This window comes from Capra hircus, chromosome 4 (genome assembly GCF_001704415.2).
Source record: "Capra hircus breed San Clemente chromosome 4, ASM170441v1, whole genome shotgun sequence".
NCBI classification, from domain to species: Eukaryota; Metazoa; Chordata; class Mammalia; order Artiodactyla; family Bovidae; genus Capra; species Capra hircus.
This window is the reverse complement of record NC_030811.1, coordinates 7,624,636-7,645,288: the sequence shown is the minus strand read 5'-3', so window position 1 is coordinate 7,645,288 and position 20,653 is coordinate 7,624,636. Positions and strand designations below refer to the sequence as shown.

The 20,653-nt window shown below is 43.2% G+C and overlaps 1 protein-coding gene across 1 annotated transcript; it reads right to left on the bottom strand.

The window, feature by feature from the left end:
- LOC102186105 (GTPase IMAP family member 4-like) lies at positions 12,936–17,160 on the bottom strand. The gene is made up of 2 exons (XM_018046750.1): positions 17,121–17,160; positions 12,936–13,849 (listed from the first exon to the last, which is right to left on the bottom strand). Exons 1-2 carry the CDS (start codon positions 17,158–17,160, stop codon positions 12,936–12,938), a joined length of 954 nt encoding a protein of 317 aa, XP_017902239.1.

Genomic DNA, 20,653 nt, shown 5'->3' with positions numbered 1-20,653 from the left:
TTGAGTAAACTCTGGGAGTTGGTGATGGACAGGGAGGCCTGGTGTGCTGCAATTCATGGGGTCGCAAAGTGTCGGATACGACTGAGTGACTGAACTGAACTGAACTGAACTGAACTGAACAAGTACAAAAGACAAAACTTTATGTATTAGCAAATAGGTGCCAACACTACCATTAAGAATGTGATACTTCATGACCAAGAGGGATAGAAAACAAAGAGGTTGGTTGAATATTGGGAAATCTGTTAATGTCATTCATTCAACTATTTTGATGGATGATTTTTTAAGTTCTTAATGAAATTTAATAGCCATTCAAGATAAAACCCCCAAGAAAATAGTGATTGGGGTATACTTGCTTAATATGATTACACACCACATTCATTCATTCAGTTGCTCAGTCGTGTCCGAATCTTTGTGACCCCATGAATAGCAGCAGGCCAGGACTCCCTGTTCATCACCATCTCCCAGAGTTCACTCAGACTCATGTCCATCGAGTCAGTGAGGCCATCCAGGCATCTCATCCTTGGTCATACCCTTCTTCTCCTGTCCCCAATCCCCCCCAGCATCAGAGTCTTTTCCAATGAGTCCATTCTTCGCATGAGGTGGCCAAAGTACTGGAGTTTCAGCTTCAGCATCATTCCTTCCAAAAAATTCCCAGGGTTGATCTCCTTTACAATGGACTGGTTGGATCTCCTTGCAGTCCAAGGGACTCTCAAGAGTCTTCTCCAACACCACAGTTCAAAAGCATCAATTCTTTGGTGTTCAGCCTTCATCACAGTCCAACTCTCACATCCATATGTGACCATAGGAAAAACCATAGCCTTGACTAGATGGACCTTAGTCAGCAGAGTAATGTCTCTGCTTTTGAATATACTATCTAGGTTGGTCAAAACTTTTCTTCCAAGGAGTAAGTGTCTTTTAATTTCAAGGCTGCAGTCACCATCTGCAGTGATTTTGGACCCCCCAAAAATAAAGTCTGACACTGTTTCTACTGTTTCCCCATCTATTTCCCATGAAGTGATGGGACCGGATGCCATGATCTTCGTTTTCTGAATGTTGAGCTTTAAGCCAACATTTTCACTCTCCTCTTTCAATTTCATCAAGAGGCTTTTTAGCTCCTCTTCACTCTCTGCCATAAGGGTGGTGTCATCTGCATATCTGAGGTTATTGATATTTCTCCCAGAAAGCTTGACTCCAGCTTGTGTTTCTTCCAGTCCACTGTTTCTCATGATGTACTCTGCATAGAAGTTAAATAAGCTCGGTGACAATATACAGCCTTGACATACTCCTTTTCCTATTTGGAACCAGTCTGTTGTTCCATGTCCAGTTCTAACTGTTGCTTCCTCACTGGCATACAGATTTCTCAAGAGGCAGGTTAGGTGGTCTGGTATTCCCATCTCTTTCAGAATTTTCCACAGTTTCTTGTGATCCACACAGTCAAAGGCTTTGGCATAGTCAATAAAGCAGAAATAGATGTTTTTCTGGAACTCTCTTGCTTTTTCCATGATCCAGTGGATGTTGGCAATTTGGTCTCTGGTTCCTCTGCCTTTTCTAAAACCAGCTTGAACGTCAGGGAGTTCACGGTTCACGTATTGCTGAAGCCTGGCTTGGGAAATTTTGAGCATTACTTTACTAGCATGTGAGATGAGTGCAATTGTGCAGTAGTTTGAGCATTCTTTGGCATTGCCTTTCTTTGGGATTGGAATGAAACCTGACCTTTTCCAGTCCTGTGGCCACTGCTGAGTTTTCCAAATTTGCTGGCATATTGAGTGCAGCACTTTCACAGCATCATCTTTCAGGATTTGAAACAGCTCAACTGGAATTCCATCACCTCCATTAGCTTTGTTCGTAGTGATGCTTGCTAAGGCCCACTTGACTTCACATTCCAAGATGTCTGGCTCTAGATTAGTGATCACATCATCATGATTATCTGGGTCGTGAAGATCTTTTTTGTACAGTTCTTCTGTGTATTCTTGCCACCTCTTCTTAATATCTTCTGCTTCTGTTAGGTCCATACCATTTCTGTCCTTTATCGAGCCCATCTTTGCATGAAATGTTCCCTTGGTATCTCTAATTTTCTTGAAGAGATCTCTAGTCTTTCCCATTCTGTTGTTTTCCTCTATTTCTTTTCATTGATCGCTGAAGAAGGCTTTCTTATCTGTTTTTGCTATTCTTTGGAACTCTGCATTCAGATGTTTATATCTTTCTTTTTCTCCTTTGCTTTTCGCCTCTCTTCTTTTCACAGCTATTTGTAAGGCCTCCCCAGACAGCCATTTTGCTTTTTTGCATTTCTTTTCCATGGGGATGATCTTGATCCCTGTCTCCTGTACAATGTCACGAACCTCATTCCATAGTTCATCAGACACTCTTTCAGATCTAGGCCCTTAAATCTATTTCTCACTTCCACTGTAAAATCATAAGGGATTTGATTGAGGTCATACCTGAATGGTCTATCAGTTTTCCCTACTTTCTTCAATTTAAGTCTGAATTTGGTAATAAGGAGTTCATGATCTGAGCCACAGTCAGCTCCCGGTCTTGTTTTTGTTGACTGTATGGAGCTTCTCCATCTTTGGCTGCATAGAAGATAATCTGGTTATGGTGTTGACCATCATGTGTAGAGTCTTCTGTTGTGTTGTTGGAACTGGGTGTTTGCTATGACCAGTGCATTTTCTTGGCAAAACTCTATTAGTCTTTGCTCTGCTTCATTCCACATCCCAAGGCCATATTTGCCTGTTACTCCAGGTGTTTCTTGACTTCCTACTTTAGCATTCCAGTCCCCTATAATGAAAAGGACATCTTTTTTGGGTGTTAGTTCTACAAGGTCTTGTAGGTCTTCATAAAACCATTCAACTTCAGCTTCTTCAGTGTTACTGGTTGGGGCATAGACTTGGATAACTGTGGTACTGAATAGTTTGCCTTGGAGACGAACAGAGATCATTCTGTTGTTTTTGAGATTGCATCCAAGTACTGCATCTCGGACTCTTTTTTTGACCATGATGGCTACTCCATTTCTTCTGAGGGATTCCTGCCAGCAGTAGTAGATATAATGGTCATCTGAGTTAAATTCACCCATTCCAGTCCATTTTAGTTTGCTGATTCCTAGAATGTCGATGTTCACCCTTGCCATCTCTTGTTTGACCACTTCCAGTTTGCCTTGATTCATGGATCTGACATTCCAGGTTCCTATGCAATATTGCTCTTTACAGCATCGGATCTTGCTTCTATCACCAGTCACATCCACAACTGGGTATTGTTTTTGCTTTGGCTCCATCCCTTCATTCTTTCTGGAGTTATTTCTCCACTGATCTCCAGTAGCATATTGGGCACCTACTGACCTGGGGAGTTCCTCTTTCAGTATTCTATCATTTTGCCTTTTCATACTATTCATGGGGTTCTCAAGGCAAGAATACTGAAGTGGCTTGCCATTCCTTTCTCCAGTGGACCACGTTCTGTCAGACCTCTCCACCATGACCACCTGGTCTTGGTTTGCCCCGCAGGCATGGTTTGGTTTCCTTGAGTTAGACAAAGCTGTGGTCCTAGTGTGATTAGATTGACTAGTTTTCTGTGATTATGGTTTCCATGTGTCTGCCCTCTGATACCCTCTTGCAACATCTACCATCTTATTTGGGTTTCTCTTACCTTGTGCGTGGGGTATCTCTTCACGGCTGCTCCAGCAAAGCACAGCTGCTGCTCCTTACCTTGGATGAGGGGTATCTCCCCACCGCCACCGTTCCTGACCTTCAACATGGGATAGCTCCTCTAGGCCCTTCTGCACCTGCGCAGCCACCGCTCTTCAGGTTGCTCCTCCTGGCCGCTGGCTCTGGCTCGGGCATGGGCGGCTTCTTCCAGCTGCTGCCCCTAGCCTCGGGCTCATGGTGACTTCTCAGGGTCACCACCCCTGACCTCAGACATGGGGTGTCTCCTCCCGGCCGCCCCTAACCTCGGACGGGGGATAGCTCTTCCCATCCGCTGCCCTGACCTTGGACGCGGAGTAGCTCCTCTCGGCCTTTCCTGCGCCATCACAGCCTGGCACTCTAGGCCGCTGCCCCGACCTTGGACGTGGGGTAGCTCCTCTCGGCCGTGCGTAGCGTGCCGGCCGGCTCTCACACCACACACACACACACACACACACACACGCACGCACGCACACACATACTTGAAATACCCTGCTGTAGTTCAGCTGCTATCTTACTTGTCTAAGTGGGAAACACTCAGGGTGGGTTCAATCCCTTGGTCGGGAAGATCCTTTGGAGTAGAAAATGACAACCCACAAAAATGTGCTTGCCTGGAAAACTCCATGGACAGAGGAGCCTGGTAGGCTGCAGTCCATAGGGTTTCAAAGAGTCTGTCTTGATTGAGTGGACATGCATGCATGCACAAATGAAGATATTTCCAGGAAGAAAGCAAGCATTCCCACCCACTACTATTCAACACTATAATGGAGGTTTTAGCAAACAAAAAGCAATCAATTAGGGGCATAAGAATACATGGAGGCATGCATGGCCCTGTGGGGCTCCTGGGCCCAAGGCCTTTGTGTCCCCTCTTTCTCTGATGACAGGAAACAGCCTTCACTCAGCCTCCATGACCTTCCTTGAGCTCCAAAGGGCAGATTCAAGCGGCTGTTAATTAGTGAAGGAAGGAATTGGGAAACCAGAGAAACAGTCAAGAGGAGCATTGGGGTTAGGTCTTGCTTCCCCATCAAAGGATACACACAATAAGCCTTTGTGCTTGTTTACAGATACTGAAACCCCTCCTGGTGGCAGAAGTTAACGATTAACCATGGTATGCTGCCCACAGCGTGTAGACCCTAGACCAGTTGGACCTGAAGGTTGATGATGCTGACTCCTGCTAACCTCACCAGCAACCCATCAGAAGATTGTCCAAGAGCTGATCACGCCCTCTTTGGACAATAAAACTTCTCACTGTCTTCCCCAAGTGGGGATAGAGGGCTTTGAGGGCATGAGCCTGCTGTGTCCCCTTTTGCCTGGCAAAGCAATGAAACACTCCTTTTCTACCCAAAACTCTGTCTCCAAGATTTGACTCAGCCCTGGTGTACAGAGAAGCTGAGCCTTCTGTGGTGACCCAAGGACAACAGAGCAGATAAAACCAAGGCGGGTCTTGGAATGCAGGAACAGAAAAACCAGACCCTTATTATCCTTCCCTCCCCTGTGTTGTAACTATTAATGGATTTGGGACAGCAGTCCCCAAAACCTGTCTCCCCTCCTACCCCATGGGGAGAAGACATTTGCCTTACTCTTCCCCCCCACCCAGTATACCTGACTCATCCAGTCAGCAAATGACCCACAAGACCCCTATTCCACCCCTTGCACTCTGGGTATAAAAGCAAACTAAGGACCTCTGTTTAACATCAGTTCTCCCTCGAGCTGGCCTGCTGTTCTAACAGTGTCTCCCACTCTAATAAACTTTATTTCCCTCTCATTCTTTCTCATGTCTGGAAATTCTTTTCCATTCCACACCCGGACCATGGCACCTTCTACATCATAAATGAAGGAGAAGTGAGAAGCTGGGATACATCCGTAAGATGGAATACTACTCAGCAATAAAGGAGAACAAGCTGTTGGCACATACAACTTGAATGATTCCCAAATCATTATGCTAAGAGAATGACATCAGTCTCAAAAGGGAGTTTGTTTTCCTTATCTCTAGATTCTCAGTGTCTGGTATAAAACCTACCAGCCAGTGCAAACAACAAATCAATGTCAATAAATAGATGAACAGGCACAAACTTCCAAAACTCTTGAGAGAAGGAATAAGCTTCATTCTTCTATTGTACTAATCACAGTGCATAGTATTAATCTGTCTGCCTTCTACCCTGGGAGGCAATGGGCAATACTGCTCTCAGCATATGTTACATGGGCTCCTCTTCTCCGTGATGCTCAAGAGCAGAACCAGTTGTCTTACAAGAAATTTAAGAATTGGAATTTGAGGATTTGGGAGGCAGTTCTTCCTGGGTTACTAGATCAGCTTTGCAAAATTTCCTAATTGTCTTATCTTGGGCAAGTTATTTAAGCTTTCTATGTTTTGATATTCCCTTCTATATTAGAAGTAAATGATCATAAATAATTTCTGGGAAGTTGGGAGAATTAGTAAAGGCACTTAAAGTATTCAGGACAGTGTAGGGCACACAGCAAGCAGCTGGAAGTTGATAGCTGTGATGATCACCAGTTCATTTTACAGAGGAGGGATCAGAAATCCAGATGTGGTTAAGGACTTGCCAGAGGTTAAAGTAAGAGGGGCAGAACCAACCGTGCTTGTGCAAGTCATGACTGCTTTAAGCCTCTGTCACTTGAGCTGCAAAATGAGGTGGTTGGACAACATCTTCTCTAGAGAGCTTCCAGTTCTACAGTTCTTGTTCTACTAACTGACATCCTGGGACTTAAAGAACTTATTTATCTGCCTGAATGGTCTCTAGTGGTTTTCCCTACTTTCTTCAATTTAAGCCTGAATTTGCCAATAAGGAGTTCATGATCTGAGCCACAGTCAGCTCCCAGTCTTGTTTTTGCTGACTATATAAAGTTTCTCCATCTTTGGCTGCAAAGAATATAATCAATCTGATTTCAGTATTGACCATTTGATGACGTCCATGTGTAGAGTCTTCTCTTGTGTTGTTGGAAGAGGGTGTTTGCTATGACCAGTGTGTACTCTTGGAACAACTCTGTTAGCCTTTACCTGCTTCATTTTGTATTCCAAGGCCAAATTTGCCTGTTACTCCAAGTATCTTTTGACTTACTACTTTTGCATTCCAGTCCCCTATAATGAAAATGACATCTTTCTGGGGTGTTAATTCTAGAAGGTCTTGGAGGTCTTCATAGAACTATTCAACTTCAGCTTCTTCAGTGTTACTGTTCGGAGCATAGACTTGGATTACTGTGATATTGAATGGTTTGTTAAGGAAACAAACAGATAGTTCTGTCATTTTTGAGATGGCATCCAAGTACTGCATTTTGGACTCTTTTTTTTTTTTTTTTTTGGCTATGATGGCTACTCCATTTCTTCTAGGGATTCTTGTCCACATTAGTAGTTATAATGGTCATCTGAGTTAAATCCACCCATTCCAGGCCATTTTGGTTCAGTGATTCCTAAAATGTCGATGTTCTCTGTTGCAATCTCCTGTTTGACCACTTCTAATATTTCTTGATTCATGGATCTAACATCCCACGTTCCTATGAAATATTGCTCTTTACAGCATCGGACTTTACTTCCATCACTAGTCACATCTACAATTATGTGTTTTTGCTTTGGAGGTGATGGGATTTAGTTGAGCTATTTCATATCCTAAAAGATGATGCTTTGAAAGTGCTGCACTCAATATGCCAGCAAATTTGGAAAACTCAGCAGTGGTCACAGGATGGAAAAAGTCGATTTTCATCCCAATCCCAAAGAGAGGTGATGCCAAAGAATGTTCACAGTACTGCACTATTGCACTCATCTCACATGCTAGTAAAGTAATGCTCAAAATCCTCCAAGTGAGGCTTCAACAGTATGCAAACTGTGAACTTCCAGATGTTCAAGCTAGCTTTAGAAAAGGCAGAGGAACAAGAGACCAAATTGCCAACATCCATCAGATCATCAAAAGAGCAAGAGGGTTCCAGAAAAACATCTACTTCTACCCTATTGACCACACCAAAGCCTTTGATTGTGTGGATCAGAACAAACTGTGGAAAATTCTCCAAGAAATGGGAATACCAGACCACCTAACCTGCCTCTTGAAATCTAGAACTGGACATGGAACAATAGACTGGTTCCAAATAGGAAAAGAAGTACCTCAAGGATGTATACTGTCACTGCGCTTATTTAACTTCTATGCAGAGTACATCATGAGAAATTCTGGGCTGGATGAAGCACAAGCTGGAATCAAGATTGCTGGGAGAAATATCAATAACTTCAGATATGCAGATGACACCACATTTATGGCCCAAAGTGAAGAACTAAAGAGCCTCTTGATGAAAGTAAAAGAGGAGAGTGAAAAAGTTGGCCTAAACTTACCATTCAGAAAACTAAGATCATCGCATCCAGTCCCATCATTTCAGGCAAATAGATGGGGAAACAATGGAAACAGTGACAGACTTTATTTTGGGGCTCCAAAATCATTGCAGATGGTGACCGTAGCCATGAAATTAAGAGATGCTTACTCCTTGGAAGAAAAGTTATGACCAACCTGGATGGCATATTAAAAAGCAGAGACATTACTTTGCCAACAAATGTCCATCTAGTGAAAGCTTTGGTTTTTCAAGCAGTCATGTATGGATGTGAGAGTTGGACTGTAAAGAAAGCTGAGTGCTGAAGAATTGATGTTTTTGAACTGTGGTGTTGGAGAAGTCTCTTGAGAGTCTCTTGGACTGCAAGGAGATCCAACGAGTCCAACCTAAAGGAAATCAGTCCTGAATATTCATTGGAACACCTGACGCTAAAGCTGAAACTCGAATACTTTGGCCACCTGAGTCAGTGAAGAACTGACTCATTGGAAAAGACCCTGTTGCTGGGAAAGATTTAAGGCAGAAGGAGAAGAAGACGACAGAGGATGAGATGGTTGGATGGCATTACCGACTCTATGGACATGAGTTTGGGCAAACTTCAGAGGTTGGTGATGAACAGGGAAACTTGACATGCTGCAGTCCATGGGATTGCAAATAGTTGGAGATGGCTGAGCAACTGAACTGAGCTGACCAGGTTGAATGACTTCTTTATATTCTGGAAATGACTTACTACAGAACATCAGTAAATTGGTAAAACAAAACAAAACAAAAAACCAGACACTTGAGAGAGACTCTTTTGCAGCATTAATAATATACATATTATTATATTTATATTTATGTATTTATATATGTGTGTTTGTATATATTGAAGAGGGCCATGGCCACCCACTCTAGTATTCTTGCCAGAAAAATCTTCATGGACAGAGGAGCTGATGGGCTATAGGGTCCCAAGGAGTCAGACATGACTGAGCAACTAAGCACATGTGTGTGTGTGTGTGTGTGTGTGTGTGTGTGTGTGTGTATGTGTGTGTATTTAGTTGTTCAGTCACTCAATCATGTCCAACTCTTTGCCACCCCATGGACTGCAGCATGCCAGGCTTCCCTGTCCTTCACCTTCTCCTAGAGCTTGCTCAAACTCATGTCCATTGAGTGAGTGATGCCATCCAACCATCTCATTCTTTGTTGTTCCCTTCTCCTCCTGCCTTCAAACTTTCCCAGCATCAGGGTCTTTTCTAATGAGTCAGATCTTCACAACAGGTGGCCAAATTATTGGCCTTCAGCTTCAGCATCAGTCCTTCCGAAGAATATTCAGGCTGTTTTCCTTTAGGTTTGACTGATGTGATCTCTGTGTAGCCCAAGGGTCTCTCAAGAGTCTTCTCTAACACCATAGTTCAAAAGCATCAATTCTTCAGTGATCAGCCTTCTTTATAGTCCAACTCTCACATCCACACATGATTACTGGAAAACCCATAGCTTTCAGTATACAGACCTTTGTTGGCAAAGCAATATCTTTGCTGTTTAATACACTGTCTAGAGTTCTCATACCTTTCCTTCCATGGAGCAAGCATCTTCTAATTTCATGGCTGCAGTCATCATCCACAGTAATTTTGGAGCCCAAGAAAAGAAAATCTGTCACTGTTTCTACTTTTTCCCTTTCTGCTTGCAATGAAGTGATGGAACCAGATGCCATGACCTTTGTTTTTGAATGTTGAATTTTAAGCCAGGTTTTTCACTCTCCTCTTTTACCCTCATCAAGAGGCTCTTTAGTTCTGCTTTGATTTCTGGCAAAAGGGTGGCATCATCTGTGTATCTGAGGTGATTGATATTTTCCTGGCAGTCTTGATTCCAGCTTCATCCAGCCTGGCATTTCTCATGATATACTCTGCATATAAGTTAAGTAAACAAGGTGACAATATACAGCCTTGTCGTACTCCTTTTCCAATTTTGAACCAGTCTATTATTCCATGCAAGGTTCTAACTGCTGCTTCTTGACCCGCAAACAGATTTCTCAGGAGACAGGTGAGGACATCTGATATTCCCATCTCTTGAAGATCATAGTTTGTTATGATCCACACAGTCAAAGGCTTCACCATAGTCAATGAAGCAGAATTAGATGTTTTTCTTGAATTCCCTTGCTTTCTCTATGATCCAACGGAGGTTGGCCATTTGATATCTGGTTTCTCTGCTTTTTGTAAACCCAGCATGGAAAACGGTAAATATTATTATATATATATTATATATGTCTATATATATATCATGCATATCTTTTTTTAAAGTCACATTCTTTAAGTATCAGGGAAGGGAGCCAAGTCCCTGGTAATTAGTAAAGCTAGTGAAGGGGATGGAATTCCAGCGGAACTCTTTAAAATCCTGAAAGATGATGCTGTTAAAGTGCTGCACTCAGTGGGCCAGCAAATCTGGAAAACTCAGCAATCGCCACAGGATTGGGAAAGGTCAGTTTTCATTCCAATCCCAAAGACAGCCAGTGCCAAATATGGTGAATAATTACATTGAATACATGTCAATCCATTCTTGGATGCGTCTCAGAGACTTTTAAACTGCACATTCTTATAACAAACCAAGTATTCATGTACCCATGTTTAGATTATTTTCATGAAATGATTAAAGTAATGAGATGGGAAATAAATAGCAGAATGATTTTCTTTGTCTCATCTACAGCATTAACCTAGGATGCAAGAATAAGAATAATTGAATGTATTTATACTGAAAATTACCACTGCAGCTAGCTTGTTTCTTTTTTTTTTTCATCTTAAGCATGAATTTAATTTTCTTTGAAGGGTATATGTGGTTCTTTGGTTGAATATTTGCTTGTGTTGTAATACAATACATCACAAGTTGTAACACAATAAATACAATATTATATAATTAATTTACAATTATTATAATTTACATTATAATATTGCATTATGAATAATGCAGTATTGTATCTATTGTAATACAATAAATTATAATACAATAGCATGTTAAATTCATACCTAAGAATTTTGACTGAGACGCTGATGATGAAAACCGTAGAGACCAAGTCCTCCCACATTCTGCAGAGTGAAACCGAATCTGTCTGCTCAGGTGATCACCTCTGCTGGAGTCCTGTGCTTCTTTGCCAGGTGCTTCTCATATTCTTGAGCCTTGGCTAACTTCCCTGGTGGCTCAGATGGTAAAGTGTCTGCCTACAATGTGGGAGTCCTGGGTTTGATCCCTGGGTCGAGAAGATCCTCTGGAGAAGGAAATGGCAACCCATTCCAGTACTCTTGCCTGGAAAATCCCATGGACAGAGGAGTGTGGTAGGCTACAGTCCATGCGGTCGCAAAGAGTTGGACATGACTGAACGAATTCACTTTCACTTTTTTGCGACCCCATGGACTGTAGCCTATCAGGCTTCTCTGTCCATGGGATTTTTCAGGCAAGAGTGCTGGAATGGATTGTCATTTCCTTCTCCACGGGATCTTCCTGACCCAGGAATCAAACCTGCGTCTCCCGCATTGCAGGCAGACTCTTTACCATCTGAACCACGTGAGTCAGCTATAAATAGATAGCAGCTGTGTTAAAGGTACAGTCCTGTGTTTTTGGGGGAAATCAGGGCAAAGCATATATCCTCTTTCGGACAGAATGGGTTAGGGCCTGGAGAAGATGATTTTAAGATGACCAAGCAAGGATAGTTGGCATAGGTCACATGTGACCTCCAGACCATGTTGGAAGAACATGGGAATGTGCTTGGGGAAAGCCTACACATTACTAGGTGAAGAGGACCCATTAAAAGAGGAGAAAATGGACAGGGATGTCTCTATTTTCATCCATAGATTTTTACAGAATTTTTGCAGCAGGAAAGCCACAAAGGTCTCAGAAACCTCAGTTACACATAATTTCTACCAGTACATAATGATGAATCCCAAGAGAATGTAGACTTTGACTGACAGAGGGGTTGAGAATGTGGCTCAAACCTTCCGGGGGAAAAAGGGAATGGGAGATGTCTAGACGGTGGACCAAGTCTACACCAAAATCATCTTGAACTTTTTCAAAAAACTGAAATTCATCCCTGTGTTCTTAGAAGGAGTAGTGGTGCTTTCCAAGCTGGGGGGGGGGGGGGGGAATAACAGATTCCAATTTGCACAAATATGAGAAAACAGAAAAGTTTTATTAAAATATCAATAAACAAACAATTCATCTGCATGGGGCAGCTGTTAGTTTCACAGGAAAAGGAGAGAGAGAACTGGTTTTTCAGCAAACTGGTTGTTACTGGTCAAAGATTTCCTACAGATACATCTGAATTCACCGAGCATTATTCTCTTATCTGTTGAATATCTTTTGAACCTTTTGGCATTTCAGGTAGTTGAGTTCTGAAAGATCTATTTGTCACAGAACTCTTTGTTCGTAATGGTCAGTTGATAAGAAACAATTTGAGGCCTTCAGTAAAATTATAAGTGAACAAATTTCCATTCATCTAGAAAGATTTCTATCAGTATCTCCTGTAAGCTTAACTAATGGAAACAATTGATCTTTCTAATAAACTATAAGGGTAAGATGATCAGTGCCATCTAAAGACAAAATAAGTGAGAAAAAACTGTAGGGGAAGATCACCCACCAATCTAGAAAGAATCTAGAGGGGAAATCTTTTCTAGGGATAAAGAGAGAAAGCTCAGGGTCATCTTCTTTGGTCTCCTGCATTCCCTGTCTTGGTGTCTCTGAGAAAGAATTCACAAATTAGGGAGCATCGTTCTGCTCCCTAATACTTTCTGCTTTGGAGTTTCACAAGTTGAGAATTTATCCCTTCCCTGTTAAGTCAATCAACCATATACCAATTATCAATAGTGAACTTACTCTCTTTAGCCCTGACAGTCTCAGAGAAAAAGGAGAACGCTCTGAGTTACATGGGGCAGGACCACCCCAAAATATGCAGGGAATATAGACAGATTCTCATGACGTTTAATCCTTAAACAGAGAGAAGACAAAGGAAGCAGCCTCTAACAAGATGAAGATGATTTCAAGTATCTTATTCTGACTCAAAACATCATCCCTGGCTGTTTGCTGCCTTGAAACCCGGTGAGCCTCCATTTCTGCCAATCGCCTTTCCATTTCCGCCTTCCGCTTTTGCTGTTCTAGTTCATCCTTCAGCTTTCTGATTTCCTCTTTGAACTCCTGTTTTATCTGAGCTTTTGCTCTTTCGAGCTCTTCTCTGTAATTTTCTTGTAACGCTTGGGTTTGTTCCTGAATCTCCTCCTTGGTCTTCTGATACTGGCTATTCGTGTAGTATCTCCCCTTGCACTTGTTCACCACATCCTGGGCCAGGGCCAGCAGCTGCTCCCTCTGGTTTTCCTGCTCAGCTCCTGTGGCCTTGTTGTTGACAACACAGTAGCGATCTCTGAACTCGCGAATCAGCTCTTGGATGGTTGTAGCAGCATGCTTTAAGTAATCATGGAAATCCATGCCGGCTAAGTCATCTTTGAATAAGGCAATCATGTGTTCCTTAGCTCTCTCTCCAAACATTGTCAGGATCTTCTCTGTGGCTTTCTGGTCTTCAGGCATGTAGCGGACGAGTGGGATGACCAGGAGCAGAGCGTGAAGCCCCGGGGAGGTCGGCACCATGCAGCGGGTAATCTCCTTGCGAGTCTCAGGATCTGAGACCTTCATGTCAAAGAGGCCAGGTGAGTCCACGATGAAAACTTCTCTCCCCTTCCAAGTGCTGCTTCCTTTGTTACAGTGCTTGGTGATGGATACAGCTGAAAAGCTAGACAGAAACACTTTCTCTTTGAGGAAGCTGTTTGCTGTTGCGCTTTTTCCTGCCCCAGTCTTACCCACTAAGACAAGTCTCAGCTGGGAATCTCTGGGGTTTGCAAGCCCTGGAACATCAGGAAATAGAAGACCCAGTGTTAGAATGAACTTCAGCTGTCTTCCCTGCAATGCTCCCACCCACTGAATAAGTATTCAACCCTGAATGTTCATTGGAAGGACTGATGCTGAGGCTGAAGCTCCAATACTTTGGCCACCTTGATGCAAAGAGCAGACTCACTGGAAAAGATTCTGATGCTGGGAAAGGTTGAAGGCAAAAGAAGGGGGTGGCAGAGGATAAAATGGCTAGACAGCATCACACATCAGTTCAGTTCAGTTCAGTTGCTCAGTCGTGTCCGACTCTTTGTGACCCCATGAATCGCAGCACGTCAGGCCTCCCTGTCCATCACCAACTCCCGGAGTTCATTCAGACTCACATCCATTGAGTCAGTGATGCCATCCAGCCATCTCATCCTCTGTCGTCCCCTTCTCCTCCTGCCCCCAATCCCTCCCAGCATCAGAGTCTTTTCCAATGAGTCAACTCTTCACATGAGTTGGCCAAAGTACTGGAGTTTCAGCTTTAGCATCATTTCTTCCAAAGAAATCCCAGGGCTGATCTCCTTCAGAATGGACTGGTTGGATCTCCTTGCAGTCCAAGGGACTCTCAAGAGTCTTCTCCAACACCACAGGTCAAAAGCATCAATTCTTCAATGGGCATGAATTTGCATAAACTCCAGGAGAGAGTGGAGGACAGAGGAACCTGGCAAGCTGCACTCCATGGGCATGACTTAGCAACTGAACAACAATAACAACAGATATTTTTCAGGATCCCTTTCAGCTTCTTACTCTGACCTTGTGGAAGCAAACAGCTCATAGAGGAGGAAACAATGTGATTAAGAAGAGGACTCTGAGTTGCTACCAGAAGCTGTTCTTCATAAGATAGGAGGTATCACAAAATTGACTGTGCATATTCGACTTCCTAGGAAAGTTGAAAGTTAATATCAGAGCAGTAGAGCACAGCAATTGAAACCTGAATTTAAACACCAAATCATCTACCAGCTCTTTCTGTGCTGGTATTCTGCAAGTCTCTGCATATCTCTGCAATGTGTCTATAAAGTCAAAGTCCTCTGGATTTGTCAGGCATAGACCCAGGACCAGAGGGAAGGCAATTGACAATCACAAGTGTAAGCCTGTTTTCTGAGAAGGCAGACCTTACTGGGTGACCCTTGAGCTTAAGGGTCTGATTCCTGCATCAGGAATCCTATGTTATATCTACCCATTTCTGCTTTGAGACAATGCCTACATTATCCCACGTACAACATCATAGACACTGTTACCAACTCCAGGTTATTTTCAGAGCCATCACCATTCACCCAGGTCCTCAGACTAGAAAGCTAGGAGTCGCCCTTGACTCCTCTCTTTCCCCACTTTCCAGATCCAACCCATCAGCATATTCTCTTGGCTCCAAATCTGTTCACCTGTCTCTGTTTTGAAGATCATCATTCCAGTCCAGATTCCATCACCACCCCTGCCTCAGCAGTCTCCTAACAGGTGTCTCCACTTCTTCTTTGTCCCTTTCAGTCTATTCTGTGAGGTGGGCTAATCTTTAAAAAATATCAATCAAACAGAACCATGAACTTGCAGAAACCCCTCCTATGATGTCCATAAAATCTGTAGTTATCCTCCATCTACCACACACTTTCTGGTGAAGTGTTTGCTGATACCTGAATCCCTGAGGCAGAGTTTTCCTCATTTGAGAACTAGAATCCCAGGATAAAAGAAATAAATTTCCCAGTGCTACAAATACTGGATATGGGATGGCTAAGATTTATCTAAGAAAAAATATACATAAGAATTCAGAGTATTCTTAATAGTTGGCCTCACAATAGAAGCTCCAACCTAAGGAGATCCCAGGGCATTGGTTGGCCTTAGAGACAGGCTGTAGGAAATTCATGGCCCAGCAGTAAAAAGGCACCAAGGCCAGTGCCAACACAGCAACTATTGGCCAATGCTGATAACGAATGGATGGCAACCTCTGAAGATGGCAGCCATAGACATGAAGGAGTCCATCTCTGCACTCTTGCCTCTTGGGAAGGTGGATTCTCAGCTCCTCTCATCAAGATGCTGGGTCTGTTTCTCCAACCCTTCCGTCTGACTGGGCCATGTGACTTGCTTTGGATCATAGGGTCATGAAAACTTGGTTAAACAGAGAATCCAAAAGGACTGACACATTGTTCTTTGCCTTCTCGGATTTTTGGAACCCTACACCTGCCCTGGACTAGCCTACTTGAGGGACACAAGGCCCTGTTACCCTGTCTGCCTGGTGGACCCAGAGCTTGCTGACCATCAGGCATGTCTGTGAGGCCACCCAAGATTATTGTGTTGCATCCTGAACCACCAGCCGAGCACCCACACATGAGTCAGTCTGGCTGAGATTAGCCAGGTTGGTCCAGACCCAGGCACGGCCCAAGTGAGTGACCCTCAAAATTAAGAGCCACCTAAATGGTTGCTGTTTTAGGTTCCTAAATTGTGGGGTGTTTTGCTAAACCAGCAAAAGCTCAAATGATAGAATCTATTCCTAGGATAAAGGGGTCGAGGGAGGGTTATATGGGAAACGGAGTGATCAATCTGTTGAGTGTATTGCTTAGAGTGAGGGCACTGGGAGCAGGGAAATTAGGGGCCTGAATGAGGCATTGATCACCCCCATGTTCCTCCTTTCCAGTCCTTTCGGGCTGAAAAGACAGGCAGAGAAACTACCTGGGAGGCCACAACCCCTGATCCGGTGTGCCCACATGTTGTTGCTGCTGCTGCTGCTAAGTTGCTTCAGTTGTGTCTGACTCTGTGCGACCCCATAGATGGCAGCCTACCAGGCTTCACCATCCCTGAGATTCTCCAGGCAAGAACACTGGAGTGGATTGCCATTTCCTTCTCCAATGCATGAACGTGAGAAGTGAACGTGAAGTTGCTTAGTCGTGTCTGACTCTTCGCGACCCCATGGGCTGCAGCCTACCAGGCTCCTCCGTCCATGGGATTTTCCAGGCAAGAGTACTGGAGTGGGTTGCCATTGCCTTCTCTGGCCCACATGTTAGGAAGTAGCAAAGAAGAAACCTCATCAAGCCCGGGAGCAGTCAGGGTACTGGAACTCTCCTCCTGCTCGCTGTTAAGCTGTATCACAAGGAGGATGCAGAGAGGCTGGAGAGAATGAGAGAGCAGAGCAAATGAAGGGAAACTGAGAAATGTGGTTGAAGATGTTTTGCTCTTGTACAGGTTGGCTGGATGACAGGGCAGGAGAGTCCCAGGCCTCCCCCCAAGCCTGGCTGCCCTCCCCAAGCAGCCTCTCACTGTGTCTGGTCCTGGGTTTGCTGAGGTACTGGGCAGCCATTGTGGTTTGGATTCCTGAGAATAAAGAGACAGAACTATGTTATTACAGGGACATGCAGAATAAACTGGAAACATTGTCCTCCTGTAAACAACACTTTCCCTTTCTTCATAAACTTGCTACCTGATCTCTCCTCTCTTTCTCAATAGTTCTTAATTCTGCTCTCAGTCTCATTTTCAGGCTGTCAGTTTTCTTTACACAGATGTAAGTGCTTCAAGTGATTCCTTGGCACTGGTTCTGGGTGCCCTTCCCGCCTCTATTCAGTGAATTATTGCTTTGAATGCCATTTATATGTAGTCTGCAGCCTGGACCATTCTCAGAGTTCCAACCTGTTCTATCCCACTCAGATTCTCCAACTGGCAATTTTGTGGGCATCTCAAACTCATTTGGACAAAATGAAACCCTGACAACCATTCCAGCCTGCTTCTCATTTCAGTAAATGACATCATGAAACGGCTCATGGAGAATCTTGGGGTCATCTCTAAAACACTTCTGCCTCACTTGTTCTCAGTCCATTACTAAATAGTATAGATTTTAGTTTCCCAAATGAAAAATTATCCATTTCTCCCCATCTCCATGTGAATCCAAACCACTATCATTTCATTGCAATGTAGTAGGCTCCCAAATGATACTGTATATTCAATCATTCCTCTCCTCAAGAGTCAGATGCTTTTATAAAATTTATACTTCAAGGATAATTACTTCACAGTATTCTATTGGTTTCTATCAAACATCAACATGAATAAGTCATAGGTACCCCATGTTCACTCCCACTTGAACACCTGCCCACCTCCCTCCTGTTTTCAAGAACAAGAACCGTTCCCTCTGGACTTGTTCCAAGAGTCTCATGCCTTATAGTATCCAGTTTACCAATAATTATAAATTTCTCTTGCGGCCCTTGCCAGGGCCTGCTTTTCTTTTACTCTCCCTGGCTCCTACATCGCGCCCTTTCTGATTTTGCACGTGATGAGAAATGGTGAGAAATGCTAGCTGCTGTTGTTGGCTTCGTTGTCTCTTGACCATTCTTCTCCAGACTATAGAGAAGCACAAACGCAAAATTAATAGCACTCCCACAACCAGAGCAATTCTGTACCCAAATGTCTTGATCTGTTTTAAGGGATTAAGAGAAGAAAGATGATCAGCAACAGTATCAAGAAAGTCTGATCCAGAAATTACATCAAGATGTTTATTAAAACCTTTCAGTATATCTGGTGGGATTTGAGTTACAGCCACAGGAAGAAACAGGGTCTTCATCCCCTGCAACTCTACCATGGAACTCCCTTTTGTACAGGCGTCGTTTTATTAGGCACAGGTATCTGTGGTTTAAAAGCAACTCCATCATCCCAAGGGCTTTCAGGATTGAAAGGAGGGGGCTCGACCAAGGGTGCAGTTGGTTGAGTGAGAAAGATCCGTTCTTGACTTCCATCATCCTTTTGGCTCTTGTTTTTCATTTTTATTGATTGTTTCTCTTCCTCATCACCTATTGTTTTCATATAAATTCATTTCCTCCATTTGTTCTTGAATTTGTTCTCCAGAACCCCCGGAATCCGAGGTTTCAGATTGCAGGGGTCCTAAAGCTGTGTTAATAAGATTCCCTACTGGCCATAGGCATAGGAATCTCTTCGCTGCTTTGGTAGGCAAGGCGCAGGCAACATGTAACTTCTTGCCATTCCTCATGCCTCAAAGTCCCTTTATCTGGATCTAGCCAGTAGCAATATTTTTCAATGGCAGAAAACAATTCTTTAAAAGAGGTGTGAGATATCTCAACTCCCAAACCTTCTAACTAAGTTTTCAACACTTGCATGTAGTCACTGTGCTTAGAAGGAGTTTGCCCCATTGTTACCCATTCAGAGAAAAGCGAGGATCAGGGGACCAAGACTGCTGCAAGGTGAAGGTGCCGAAACTGAATCCAAGCCAGGTTTATTAGACTTTCAGCCATAAATGAAGGAATATGTGGGGAGTTAAACTGTAACTCATGTGGCCTTCAGGGCCAAAGAACAAAATGATCATTAACCGTGGAGTAATTAGGAAACAGTAATCAATAACAAATCAGTAACTAGGACTAATATTCTTATCTATAGATTTTGCACCAGACACAAAAAACATGTGACTCTGAGACGCCAGTTGGGAAACCATCTGGGGTCAGTTTTCCGACCCACGGATCATATCTTGTTCTCAAGAACATGAACCGTTCCCTCTGGACTTGTTCCAAGAGTCTCATGCCTTATAGTATCCAGTTTATCAATAATTATAAATTTCTCTTGCGGCCCTTGCCAGGGCCTGCTTTTCTTTTACTCTCCCTGGCTCCTACATTGCACCCTTTCTGATTTTGCGCATGATGAGAAATGGTGAGAAATGCTAGTTGCTGTTGTTGGCTTCGTTGTCTCTTGACCGTTCTTCTCCAGACTATAGACAAGCACAAACGCAAAATTAATAGCACTCCCACAACCAGAGCAATTCTGTACCCAAATGTCTTGATCTGTTTTAAGGGATTAAGAGAAGAAAGATGATCAGCAACAGTATCAAGAAAGTCTGATCCAGAAATTACATCAAGATGTTTATTAAAATCTTTCAGTATGTCTTGTTGTAGATCATGAATATCTACAGAAATATTACCTAGGTTCAATAGGTGTCATTTGACTTTATCCCAATTGAATTGTGTCTCCTTATATCTGAAAGCCGTTACACAAAAGGAAGTAAAGTTCCAATCACATCTTGGTCTCACCCGTTTGTGTAAACTGACTAATGGATCTCCTAATAAAATAACAGATTGTTGAAGGTAGGCCACTTGGGAGGCCAACTTTCCACCATTTTTTTTCTTGAGTGGTCCAAAGGACATCGGCATCTGTATGCCATTCTTGTACAAAATGAACTGTTTGTATAGATTTATGAAGAGCCATTCTGGCCACAGCTGCTGTAGTGGCAATAGCGATCATGCCTAAGATGGCAGCAATGAACAACGCCCGAAAGCGTTTAACACGTTTAAGATTTTTCAGTATTGCTTCAATAACATATAATGTAGGGCTTTCTTGCCAAGGTTGTCGTGAATCAACTGGAACCCATTCAACTGGAATCATTCTGGTTAAGAATGTAAATACTCTGCCAACTTTCATCAAGAGGAATGGAATTATTTACCCATGTATAAAATGAACAGTGAATACATGTTGCTAATCCCAAATTGGGGTCATATTTTGCTGTTCTGATCATGAAAACCAAAGGAATTCTTACACAAGTCTGAATAGTGTGGGCCGAGTGCTTTTGTAAAATTAAAGGTAGCTTTTGGGTCCCTTAAAATATAGTCAGTATATCCCTTCCAAGCGATTGGTTCTTTCAATGCCATGGGCATTTTCTGTGCGTCATCACGAACAGGATAATGATCTAAACGAGGCACAGAGGAGCTACCCCCACCCCATGCCATACGAGGGGTTGACTACCGTAAGTACTAATTGCCTTGTCATGCTATACCTGTGGGAAACACACTTTAGAGTCTATCAGT